The sequence below is a fragment of the Xenopus laevis genome, chromosome 4L (genome assembly GCF_017654675.1).
Source record: "Xenopus laevis strain J_2021 chromosome 4L, Xenopus_laevis_v10.1, whole genome shotgun sequence".
Taxonomy (NCBI): domain Eukaryota; kingdom Metazoa; phylum Chordata; class Amphibia; order Anura; family Pipidae; genus Xenopus; species Xenopus laevis.
The window spans coordinates 113,065,078-113,078,776 of record NC_054377.1 but is presented as its reverse complement, the minus strand read 5'-3'; the positions used below and the strand labels follow the sequence as shown (position 1 = coordinate 113,078,776).

Sequence of the window (13,699 nt, the reverse complement as noted above, 5' to 3'; positions counted from 1 at the left end):
TTGGGGCACAATCCGGCTATATAAATCAATGTTTAAACAAACATTGGCCGCTAATAACTAGTGATGAGAGCCTAAATAAAAAATTACCCAGTAAACCTAAACTTAGCTACAGAAGGGGGAGAAATCTGAGGGAGAATCTGAGCCCGTCAGACCCATTAGAAAAATACATAAAGCCACAAAGACCGCATTTTCTCACACAAAAACCAGGGGTTTACAAATGCAGTGGCTGCGTCATGTGTAGCAGTCTAATACTAGGAAGTGACTTTCATCATCCACAAACAGGCAAAAGGTACACGATAAAACACAGGATGACGTGCACCACCACTATGGTAATATACATCATCAAATGCCCCTGTGGGTTGGTGTATTGTGGAAAGACTATTAGGCAACTGAAAGAGCGAATTGGGATGCACAGATCCAGCATCAGAGCAGCACTAGACCCAAGTGCGAATGAGACAGGTAAAAAGGAAAGGAAACAGGACATATCCCAACAGCTAGTCGCGAAACATTGGGCAGAAGCTAGGCATAGCCCGTCCACCTTTAGATGTATGCCAATAGACCATGTACCCATGAGACCAAGGGGTGGTGATTACAACAAGGCTCTGCTGAGAAGGGAGGCCTTTTGGATATTCGAATTGGATTGTGTGGCTCCACGGGGGCTAAATGGACAATTGATGCTTAACTGTTTTCTATAATAACAACTTACTTTTATACGAATGGACCAGTGGATAAGAATTGATAAAAAACGACATGAGATAAGATGTAGATTCAAGGCTGATTTATTGCAACATTGTTTTTTTAAATAGAGCCATATTGTTTATTTTTAAAATGTCGTTCAATTGATACTATGTATATAATTTGTATACACTTTTTGCAGATAGCAGCACAGCCTGATACACTATGGATTAACCACACAGAGCACTGATGCCACCTAGTGGTGAAAAGTTATACACATGGAATACAGAGACTATGGATGTTGAAAGTTTTTTCTGGGGTTAATGACGTCATTTTGGGCGCCAAATTCAAATGGGGGAGTGGTATAAATTCACTATTTTGTCGTACATGCATTATCCTTGAAAAAGGCCCTAATGTGGGCCGAAACGTCGGAGCTATGTACGAAATAAAACACTTTTGTTAAATGAAAATTTTGGTGTGCGGATCCTTGCAGACAAATCTCTATATGAACTTTTGGGACCCTGCACCCGCAAAGAGAGAACTAAGTCCGGTCTTCAGAGTGCGGTCGTTTGTTACAGACTATATATATATATATATATATATATATATAATATATATATATATATATATATATATATATATATATATATATATATATATATATATATATATATATATATATATATATATATATATATATATATATATATATATATATATATATATATACTATTTTTTTAAAACCATTAGGCGGGGGTGCAATGAGGGTGTGACCACAAAATACATATAGTCAACTACAAGAGGTCCTCTGCACTCAACCCATTATCAATATATTTAAGACAGCGACATTTTGTGCATACTGCTACTAAAAAAATGTCTTACCCTTTAAACAACACAGGGATTGTTTGTCCATATATTGCAATATATTTAAGCTGGCCAACTACGTCAGTCATCCCATATCTGGCCAGTCCTACGCTTAATTTTCATCTGATTCATTAAGAATTCAATTGCTTAATTATACATTTTACAAAGGGACTAAGTTTTACCTGCAACTTACTAGCTGCTTTCAAAGTAAAACTCCCAAACTTGGCTGCCCTTTTATTAGACACCAGTGGGATAATGGGTTGAGTGCAGAGGATCTCTTGTAGTTGACTATATGTATTTTGTGGTCACACCCTCATTGCACCCCCGCCTAATGGTTTTAAAAAATAGTGGTGAGCACAACTTTCCCTTGTTTGTTATAGTTATACAGGAGCAGTGACCAGCTCCATGTTGTAGCTCCCACCCTTCCCAGCTATAGTCAGGTGATCCCACTGGTGTCTAATAAAAGGGCAGCCAAGTTTGGGAGTTTTACTTTGAAAGCAGCTAGTAAGTTGCAGGTAAAACTTAGTCCCTTTGTGAAATGTATAATTAAGCAATTGAATTCTTAATGAATCAGATGAAAATTAAGCGTAGGACTGGCCAGATATGGGATGACTTTGACGTAGTTATATATATAGTTAAACAGTATGAAATTTGACTTTTTGCAAGTGTTGCTTATATGTTGCATGAAAAACGCGTTACTGGAACAATTACTTAAAATTCTGAGTTTACAACTTAATATTTATTAATATTAATGTTTCTTACCGTAAAAAAGTGAACAGTTATTCTTTTAACCACACGTCCCTACCACTTCGTAAAATGGAGCTCTACAAAAACATCAATAGCGTTTTTTGACATAATGGTTGTGTTGTACAGGTTTGTGGATACAGGCGAGATGGCAGAATCCTTCCCTTACCGAACAAAAGCCTTATTTGCGTTTGAAGAGGTTGATGGAGCTGAATTGTGTTTTTTTGGAATGCATGTGCAAGAATATGGCTCTGACTGTCCTCAGCCCAATCAAAGGTAGGCCTTGTGTGTCCCTCTTCCTTCCTCTAACCAAGATATGTATTCGTTCAGTTAGTAACCTTTCTGTTTTTTTGGGGGTTTTTTTTATCTCCAGGCGTGTTTATATTTCCTATCTGGACAGTGTACATTTCTTTCGTCCAAAGAGCCTTAGAACAACTGTCTATCATGAGATTCTCATTGGCTATCTGGAGTATGTCAAGAAACTAGGGTAAGTCTATTTTTATAGTATGTGTGTGATTGTGAGAGAACTAGGACTTCAGTTGGTTGCTTACAACATGAACCACTCCTCTGCATCATCATATCTTCCTGGCCCACCTGCAATAATGTATCTAACATCACATTGTGGCATGCATACATGTAGTGTTCGGGCATGCCATTGAACGATGGCTGCTGTCAGATCTGCTTGCTTGGAGAGGTCGCCCAATTTAGCCACCCCAGCACAGAACCACATCAAGTGAAAACTGCATCAACATGCCAATTCGCTCCCTGTCCAGTGTCATTTTCAAAACTGTCCAGTTGATATCTGGTTGATTTTCAGCTAGATACCGATCGGGCAGGCCAGAGTAGTCGACTGTTATCATCCAGTGTATGGCCATCTTTAGGCAAATAAAAATCATCTGTCTATTAAGCAGAAGCAAAAAAAAAAACTGAGCACTGTCTCTGCGCAGTGCTCACACCTGATTGACATTTTATAACATTTGCTTGTGTTTAGAGTGTACTGGAAATACACCATCTTGAAAATATAGCTTCTCTGGCTAATTGGTTACTTCTATATGCTACAGAGACAGTTTATTGTCAATAGATTAGCCACAATAGTGCAAGCTATGCCACTATATTTATTCTGTAGAATGCTTTACCATTCCTGAGTAAACAGCTTTAGAAGCTCTCTGTTAGTTGAGGATAGCAGCTGCCATATTATCTTGGTGTGACATCACTTCCTGCCTGAGTCTCTCCCTGCTCACTCATAGCTCTGATCTCGGATTACAGAAGGGAGAGAGGAGCAAACTGAGCATGCTCAAGTCCGTGCCCTGGAGGTTTAAGCTTAAAGAAGGAAGTCTAATGCAGAAGACCATGTTTACACAATAGGAGGAAAGAAATGCAGTGTTTCTTTTGACAGAGGACTCAGAGCAACATTACTTTGAGGGTTTACTGGTGTATTTATATAGGCCTTTCTGATAAAGGTTACTTAATTTTAACCTTTCCTTCTCCTTTAAACTGTTAAAGAAGGTGAATTCCTCTATACAGTTTCCCATATTTTTGCTATTATTGGAAACGGAGTGTGATGTTTATATTCTTGGTAGATAAGGGATCAAAGTAAAACCCTTGATATTTTTGCTTCTTTGCCTTTAGAGGTTGTAACTAGATATTATTCAGCCTATTTGTGTTCTCCACAGGTATACAGCAGGACACATATGGGCCTGTCCTCCGAGTGAAGGAGATGACTATATATTTCATTGTCACCCAGCGGACCAGAAGATCCCAAAGCCCAAGCGCTTGCAGGAGTGGTACAAGAAGATGCTGGACAAGTCTGTGTCTGAGAGAGTAATTCATGATTACAAGGTCAGTTCTAAAGCAAATCTTATCTTATTTTTTCTTATGTAGTTGTTAGCAATCTTCTAATACTACAGCTACTCTATTTATCTGAAATGAGTAAAATGCCATCACACAGTATTTATTTTGATATCCTTGACTCCAAAAAGCTGATTTAGCTCATTTGGCAAATCGAGAACATGTGTAATTTACAAATTGTATATATTTTCTTTGATTATATGGTTATAGTTAGACATTAGCACTTTTACAAGAAAGCATGCCACCCCATGGTACATTCCACCAAGCATCACAACACTATCTTTCGTGCTCCTTTGAGGTATCCCTTGGGTCACCTTGTTTGTTCCCTGTGCATTATAGTAATTTTTTTACAATTTTTACTGAGCTTTGCATATACCCTGCAGTGGTTTCTTGGGGGAAAATAAAACAACAAAATGGTGGTGCAGGATAGTAAGTTACTTTAGTCAGTAGTGAGGTTTTTGGATATGGGGGTAGTTCATGATTTGGGTTATTTATAAACACATGCCACCAGATTATCTTGCTATTGCATCCCTAATTTCTGTTGAACCTTAAAATGAACTGTTGTTTTACTTGAGTTTATACCTGGAGCTGCCTGCCATTGAAGATCGTTTGGTTGTTTTAAGGGTCAGAATCTACCTGTCCCTGCTGGTTTGACTACACATACTTCTGTTCTCCATCTGCTCACACTTTTACAGGCAAAATGTCTCTCTTATGTAATGTTATACCATTAGATCTTGTATTCCAAAACTCTAATGCTGATCACTGCATCAAAATCCTATATCTATTTTTTTGGGGCCTAATCTTCACTTTGGTTTTGGCCTAGCTCCTGTCAAGATGGGCCAATGTGTCTGTTATGTAATGGATAATGAATACCTGCTTCAAACCTATGAATAATTAAAGCCACCAGGGTGTCATTTATAAAAGAGCAAGACTGCTCGGCAACAGCTTGGTGTGACCTCATATTTTTGCAACTGGCGGGAACATTATGCTGTATAATAATCTGGTATGCTGAGCATTTGTGAGGGTAGTGAAATGGAGGTACAAGAGGTTCAGCGTTTTCATATTTATATGTCTGGTAACTATATCTGGACTAACCTTCATATAAAGGAAGAGACTGAGTCCTTCGTTTGAGATCTTTTTAGAAGTAAGCAGAAGAGAGCTGTTTCAGTCAGTTCATCCTGTTCTCTTATTGACATACATGGTTTGAAGTGGACAAACATTTAGCTCTTCAGTGTAGTTATTCAGGGTGATGCCCTCCCCAACAGATGATCAGAGGTCCGTATTTGGCTTTGTGTGTGTCTTTGGCTGATTTGTTCTGGCTTTCATGTGTTCTAATCATTGGCCTAAAGATGGCCATTCACCGAGAGATCCGCTCGTTCTGCGATGTCGCCAAATGAATGGATCTCTCCCCGATATGCCCACCTTGAAGTGGGCGATATCGGACTGATATGATTGGATCATAACAAATGGTAAACGGGCGATTGGGTCATGGGACCGCATCAAAGAACAGATGCGGCCACGATCCAACGGGATTTTTAGTCCTGTGTAGTAGATACACAAGATGACTTTAAAGTATCTTAACAGTTGAACTCTTCTCTCACTATAAGCCCTGTTAGCCACATAGTTAGTTAGAATGGGTTTAAAAAAGACCAAAGTCCAAAAAGTTCAACCCCTCCAAATGAAACCCAGCATCCATACATACACACACTGACCCCTCCATGCACTCACACAAACTATATATACACTCCTACACTAACTATAGATTTTAGTATCACAATAGCCAGGCTGAATTTGTGGAAAGTGTAGAAAGAACCTCACGGCACACAGGTCTGCATGAAGTTTTCAGTGATTTATTGAAGCGGAGTGCACAGCAACGTTTCGGGGTCACCCCCTTTGTCAAGCATGCTTGACAAAGGGGGTGACCCCGAAACGTTGCTGTGCACTCCGCTTCAATAAATCACTGAAAACTTCATGCAGACCTGTGTGCCGTGAGGTTCTTTCTACACTACTGCTTTGGGGGGTTGCCGAGCCTCCACCCACGTGCACCAGGCATATCTTTGCTGACCTAGATGGTGGGTGTGCTAATCCACACTACATTGCTTTGAATTTGTGGAAAGGCCACCTAGGCCCGGGCCTAGGGCAGCAGGATTTTAGGGGGCGGCATGCTTCCCAACTACACCCACATTTCTTCAAAAACACTGGGGGATGTGCAGAAGATACTATAATTTTGTAAATCTCGCATGCCCAATCCACATTGCTCTGGTCCCGATTCTGAAAATTTGCATGCATAAGGGGGAGAGGGCACGGGTGACCAACGGCAGTGGGCCTAGGGGCGCCTGCTATGTAAATCTGGCCCTGACAATAGCCTGCTATTTGCAGCCACAGATTGTCTTGTTCTGCATTTATAACACCTTGACATCTCTCTTTGCAGGACATCTTTAAGCAAGCAACAGAAGACAGACTGACCAGTGCCAAGGAGCTGCCATACTTTGAAGGGGATTTCTGGCCTAATGTGCTGGAGGAGAGCATTAAGGAACTGGAGCAGGAGGAGGAAGAAAGGAAGCGAGAAGAAAATACCAGCAATGAGAGTATTGAGGTGACTATATGAATACAGTTATATATACACTAACCTACAAAATCTTTATAGAGTTAACTGGTGCATGAGGTGCCATGCCTTCATGCTGCTATGAAATGGACCCCCCCCCACCACCATGGTCTGGACTGTAAGAGTCTTCATAGCAGGGCTGGCTATACGGATAATTGTTCTGTCCTGCCTTTCTGTAAACATACTCCCACAAATCTCGCCTAGACATATGTAATTTCCTTTCTTAAAACATTTGGGTTTTTTCTCCAAATGGCACTGTCAGTGCAGTCTTTCTCTCTGGCAGTGCCATATTGATGACAACATGGGGGAAATTTTAGCAAGTCTACCACTATGGGTGTTTTTGGCCCTGTACTTGCCTCATCTCCTCTGTGGAAGACATGTTGATGCCACTGTAATTCAATGAATGCAAAGTATGTTAATTTTGGTCAGTATAAGAAATATTTATTATTATATAAGTAAATGTTATTGCTTTCACCCATTGTGATTCCTTAACTCATTAAAATTGGATATAGGTTGGGAAAGGAGACAGTAAAAATGCAAAGAAGAAAAACAACAAAAAGACCAGCAAAAAAACAAGCAGCCTGAGCAGAGGGAGTAAGAAGAAGCCTGGAATGCCTAATGTGTCCAATGATCTGTCACAGAAGCTCTATGCTACAATGGAAAAGCATAAAGAGGTGGGTTATGTTACTCCTCCAATATAAACGAGCAGTAGTACTCCATTGACATACCAGCTATGTGTTGCTATTGTTATCATTTGACATTTTGGTTCTTATGGACATTATATATTATTTATTTTACTTTAAACTTTAAATTTCTTTTCTGTTATGTGACAATTGTTGTGTAATGGCAAAGTACAATAAAAATGTATATCTGTATTTAAGATCTGTTTTATGTCTCCGAGGGGTAGATAAATGTTACCAATTTGCACTTGAGTTTTGTAGTTGTTTCTGGGAGTTTTACTGCAAAATTTAGCAGCATATCAATACAAGTTGTTTTGTCTTTTTTTTTTGTTGTTTTTTGTACACAAGGAGGAACTTTTCTGCTCACAGGTGCTCGTGTCTTTATTTATATTTTTAATCTTTTACTTTCCAGGTATTTTTTGTCATCCGCCTTAGTGCTGGACCAGCGGCCAATTCTCTTCCCCCAATTGTAGAGCCAGACCCCCTAATTCCTTGTGATCTGATGGATGGACGGGATGCCTTCCTCACAATTGCTAGAGATAAACACTTGGAGTTTTCATCTCTACGCAGAGCTAAGTGGTCTACAATGTGCATGCTGGTGGAGCTCCATACACAGAGCCAGGACCGCTTTGTCTATACCTGCAATGAATGCAAGCATCATGTTGAAACTCGTTATCACTGTACTGTTTGTGAGGTAAGCAAGACCTTCACTACAAGCATAACCATAAGTCCAATATAGTCTTAATTATTTTGTAATTAATGGGTTTGTCGAGGGGATGAGGTTTAATATTTCATTAGATTGGCTCTAGATATCTTCATAACATCATTTGTATGCAGTATGATTTTTTCTTTAAATGCACAGTGACTACTGTCCATTTTAGAGTAGAATAAATGGAGGACCAAGCCAGCATAGAAGTATGGCATATATTGTTTTTGACATTGGATTTGATTTATTTTCCTAATTTTCTTTTACTAGGATTATGATTTGTGCATCACCTGCTACAACACAAATACCCATGAACACAAAATGGAGAAACTTGGGCTTGGCTTGGACGATGAGAGCAACAACCAACAAGCAGCCGCAACCCAAAGCCCCGGAGATTCCCGCCGGCTGAGCATCCAGCGCTGCATCCAGTCTCTTGTACATGCCTGCCAATGTCGCAATGCAAACTGCTCTTTGCCCTCATGTCAGAAGATGAAGAGAGTTGTACAACACACCAAAGGCTGCAAGAGGAAAACCAACGGAGGGTGTCCTATCTGCAAACAGCTTATTGCCCTGTGCTGCTACCATGCTAAACACTGCCAAGAAAACAAGTGCCCTGTGCCCTTCTGTCTCAATATCAAGCAAAAGCTGCGACAGCAGCAGCTGCAGCATAGGTTGCAACAGGCTCAGATGCTGCGACGGCGCATGGCCAGCATGCAGAGAACGGGTGGGGTTGGCCCTCAGCAGGGTTTGCCTTCTCCAAATTCAGCTGGCCCTGCCACACCAACAGGCCAACAGCCCCCCACTCCACAGACTCCTCAACCACCGCCCCAACCTCCAGTTCAGCAGCAGCCTCCGCCACCTAACATGCCTTCCTACAGCATGGCGCGTGCTGAACCCCCCAGGGGAATATCACAGGGCAAAGCAGCTGGGCAAATGACTCCTCCAACGCCTCCCCAGACTGGACCAATGCAGCAGCAAGTTCAGGGTCCACCACCAGCTGCTGTGGAGATGGCAATGCAGATCCAACGGGCTGCAGAGACACAAAGGCAAATGGCAAAAGCTCAAATTTTCCCTCGGCCCATAATGAACCCACATCAGATGCAACCTATGAACCCAATGCCGCCCATAGGAATGAACCCTCAACAGGGCCCTAGGGGTCCAGTTCATTTGGATTCTGGCATAGGGCCTGCTGGAATGCAGCAACCTCAGCAACAGCAGCATCCACCTCAGCCTCAAACACAACCTCCATGGGTACATGGTGGACTACCCCAGCCTCAATCAATGCAACCTGGCATGCAGAGATCACCCATAATGTCAGTACAGCAACAGGGACAACCTATGAACATGAATCCCCAGCCTGGCATTGGACAGGTGCCTGGATCAAGTCAAACAAAACAAGGCACGCTGCCACAAGTTGCTGTGCAGAACCTTCTTCGTGCTTTGCGTTCTCCTAGCTCACCCATGCAGCAGCAGCAGGTTTTAAATATTTTGCAATCAAACCCACAGCTTCTGGCTGCCTTTATCAAGCAAAGAGCAGCCAAGTATGCCAATAATCCGAATGCACAGGCAGCTGGCAACATTCCCGGTATGCCTGCCCATGGTGGCCTTCCGCAAGTAGTGCATTCTAATCCTGGCATGCAAGGCATGAACCCTATGCAGGCAATTGGCCCTCGCCCTGGCATGCCTCAGCAACCTCAAGCCCCACAACAGCAGCCTCCACAACAGCCCCCTATTCCCCAGCAGGGTATGGCAGGAATAAATCCACAGGGTCAGCCAGTAAACATCAACCATGGTGGGATTTCCCCTCAGTTTCGTGAGATTCTCATACGAAGGCAGCAAATAATGCAGCAGCAGCAGCAGCAACAACAACAACAACAGCAACAACAGCAGCAGCAACAACAACAACAGCAGCAGCAGCAGCAAGGAGCTGGCCCTGGAATGGTTAATCATAACCAGTTCCAGCAGCACCAAGTCATGTCTGGCTACACACAACACCAACAACAGCAGCAGCAACAACAACAGCGGTTCCAGCACCACATCCAGATGCAGCAAGGAAATATGGGACAAATGAGCCAGATGTCACAGGGAATGCCGGGTGATGCATCGAGTGGCCTGCAGAGCTTTCCACAGCGCCTCTTACACCAGCAGATGGGATCTCCAGCACAACAAAACCCAATGAGCCCACAACAGCACATGTTGCAAGGCCCTGCCCAGTCCCCTCATTTACAGGGACAGCAGCTCCCCCCATCACTTACCAACCAAGTGCGTTCTCCCCAACCTGTGCCCTCTCCACGTCCCCAGTCACAGCCCCCACACTCTAGCCCGTCTCCCCGTATGCAGCCCCAGCCATCCCCACATCATGTTTCTCCTCAGACCAGCTCTCCTCACCCAGGATTGGTGGGGCCTGGCCAAGGGAACCCTATGGATCAAGGACACTATGGAAGCCCGGATCCTACTTCTATGCTTTCACAAATGGCAGGTCTTCATGGAGGGGGGGTGTCAGACCTTGGTATGGGTGCAGACAACTCGGACCTTAATCCCAACCTCTCACAGAGTGCACTAGATATCCATTAGAGGTATTGGGGTATAAGGGATCTATTGCTACCCATGGGCAGTGACTCTTAAGAACACGCCGTTCTGACAAACTTATTTTCTGCTCAGACTGACTTTTTATACTGAAGAACGGCTGTTTTTTTGTGGGGGTGGGAGGGCGTGCGGGATTTAAGGTTATTTTTCAAGTTTTTGTTTTTTCAAGTAATGTTATCTATTTTTTTTTGTTTTTTTTTGAGTTCTCTAGAGCTGCTGTGCTCAGAACTATAAGGATCTGCAAAGAGTGGGGAAGGGCAGATGATATTATTATAAAGAGTATATTTCCAGTGGCTGGGCCCATAAAACAGCCTTCTGATCTCTTCCTCTGTTAAGATGCACAGTGCATTCCCTTGATCCTAACTCCCTCATGTCCAAAATACACTTAACATGACTTCCTATGTTTTTATGTTTTCTGTATTTTTTTTTTTTTTAAATTAATGAAAATGTATAGTATTGACTGTTTTTATTTACTGTTGGACGGTTTCTGTATAGGCAAAAATGTATGTTCCCATCCACCTGCCATTTTCTGTCTGATCCCCTTGTGAACCTTTTCACTCTCCCCGAGCCACACTCAGCACAGGGCCCCCCCCCTCCCTGTGATCATAGCCATAAGGTATATATATATATATTTTTGCTTCCTTTAAATTGTCAGCTTGAATCACAGCTGGAAAGGGCTTTTAAGGTCCGTTGCCCTAATTTTGGGCATGAATGGGTTATTTTGGTGAGAAGGGGCAGTTGTGCTCCAAATACAGAGGTTTTTCAGAGGATGGTTTAATGTTGCTTTAAAACAGAAGATATATATACATGATATATATATATATATATATATATAAATATAAATCTATATATAAATAAAATAACCCCATTCTTTATCCCTACCTTGCCCTTTCTTTGCCCAAAAACCTTTTGGTTAACTGGCGAGAAATAATGTAAATTCTTTTACCTTTCAACCTCTTTTACCCTTCAAAAGAACCCCATGAAATTATTATGTTCTGTTTAGCCAAGTATTTGCAACATTAATGGTGTTATTTCTACACATTGGAGAGGGGCTACGGAGAGAGATTTGTTTATTTTGCTATATCACGGAACCAGCCAGATGTACTATATTTAATGGATTGTAAATTTTGGAGGGGGTGTATAGGGGGCAAACTTGCATTCTTTATTATTATTTTTTTTCCACGTTACTGTAACATCCAAGTAAGAACATGGACTGGCCAAAAGAATGGCCTGTTCTTACCGACTCCCCACCATGCTGGTATTGACTCTTTTCTATCTAAACCTGTTTCTTCTGGAACTCGGGAAGCAGGAAACTGATCAGACGCGATCTCCTCCCCTCAACAGTGTGGTGTAAACGGTGTAAATCATGCAATGAACATGGGGTCTCCTAAATATGAACTTTAAATCACTGTACAAATTGTTACAATTCATTTCTTATTACTTATTGTTAAATAAACTGTGTGAGACAGATGAAGCCGCCTGCTGCAGCGCCTCTTTTATATCATGTCAGCCCTTTCATCTTTGCCAGCCAATATGTGAAGATGATGATGATGATCATCAATTATTGATGTTACCGGATTTAAATGACACCTTCTGTTGCTGGAAGTTCATGGCCCAATCGTTTTGGCAGCAGGGTTTCTTATTTAAAAGAAAAATGGGGTCTGGAGCTCAAGGAGGTTGGTTGTTGTGTTTTGCCAGTAATAGTAACATTTAGGGGCCGATTCACTAAATTCGAGTGAAGGATTCGAAGTAAAAAAAACTTCGAATTTCGAAGTATTTTTTGGGCTACTTCGACCATCGAATGGGCTACTTCGACCTTCGAATCGAAGGATTTGAACTAAAAATCGTTCGACTATTCGACCATTCTATTGTCGAAGTACTGTCTCTTTAAAAAAAACTTCGACCCCCTAGTTCGGCAGCTAAAAGCTACCGAAGTCAATGTTAGCCTATGGGGAAGGTCCCCATAGGCTTTCCTAAGTTTTTTTTTGATCGAAGGATATTACTTCGATTGTTGGATTAAAATCCTTCGAATCGTTCGATTCGAAGGATTTAATCGTTCGATCGAAGGAATAATCCTTCGATCGTATGATCGCAGAATTTGCACTAAATCCTTCGACTTCGATATTCGAAGTAGAAGGATTTCAATTAGTAGTGTGGTTGTTACAAAATTGGAAAATCAAAGTAAAACATTTGGAAAATTGTATTAAATACAGACATATTCATTCTCCTGATGTTATATGGAAACTATACCCCCCCTCCCTTTTTGACATTAGTACACACCGTTTGAGATATCTATCTATCTATCTATCTATATATCATAGCAAATGGACCCGCACTCCTTGTTTATCGTGAAGAAATAGATGTGCTTTATTCACAATGCATTTCCAACGAAAAAGGCCCCAGTATGGGCCGACACATTGGAAATGCGTTGTGAATAAAGCACATCTATTTCTTCACGATAAACAAGGAGTTCGGTCCATTTGCTATGTTGTATTATAAGGTTTGACCTACGCACCCATTTGTATTTTCCGAATCCAGAAAGAGTACTGAATGGCCAGAAAAAAGATACAAAGTTTCTACTAAATAAGTTTAACTAAATTGGCTTTTGCCAGAGAGCCCAGAATACATGGCAGGTACACTTATTGATACTTTTGTAACATTTTAAGATAAGCAAAAAAAAAAGCAACTGTAGCAGTTTAAGATAAGTAGGTCTCATTGGGAAACTGACTTGCAGCATAAAGGAGAACTAAAGCATAACTAAAGAAGTAGGTTAGAAGTGTTTTACATTAGGATTTGAGCTTCTGTACCAGCCCAAGGCAACCACAGCCCTTTAGTAGTAAAGATCTGGGTTCCAAAGATTCCCCAGTAGCTCCCCATCTTCTTTTCTGCTGATTCACTGCACATGTTCTGTGCTGCTGTCACTTACTGAGCTTAGGGACCCACTCAAAATATACAATACACATAGAATATAAATGTCACAATATAAGGCAG

The 13,699-nt window shown here is 41.5% G+C and overlaps 1 protein-coding gene across 5 annotated transcripts in view; it reads left to right on the top strand.

The window, feature by feature from the left end:
• The window catches only part of ep300.L (E1A binding protein p300 L homeolog), a 49,895-nt gene extending 37,713 nt beyond the window's left edge, over positions 1 to 12,182 (top strand). For all 5 annotated transcript variants that reach the window (XM_018258767.2, XM_018258765.2, XM_018258766.2 and 2 more), the window contains exons 25-31: positions 2,413 to 2,559; positions 2,657 to 2,770; positions 3,957 to 4,122; positions 6,563 to 6,727; positions 7,249 to 7,410; positions 7,829 to 8,110; positions 8,393 to 12,182. In XM_018258767.2, the coding sequence (XP_018114256.1) occupies positions 2,413 to 2,559; positions 2,657 to 2,770; positions 3,957 to 4,122; positions 6,563 to 6,727; positions 7,249 to 7,410; positions 7,829 to 8,110; positions 8,393 to 10,696 (3,340 nt within the window). In that variant the 3' untranslated portion in view covers positions 10,697 to 12,182. The remainder of the gene's footprint in view (positions 1 to 2,412; positions 2,560 to 2,656; positions 2,771 to 3,956; positions 4,123 to 6,562; positions 6,728 to 7,248; positions 7,411 to 7,828; positions 8,111 to 8,392) is intronic.
• Positions 12,183 to 13,699: the final 1,517 nt, after the last annotated feature.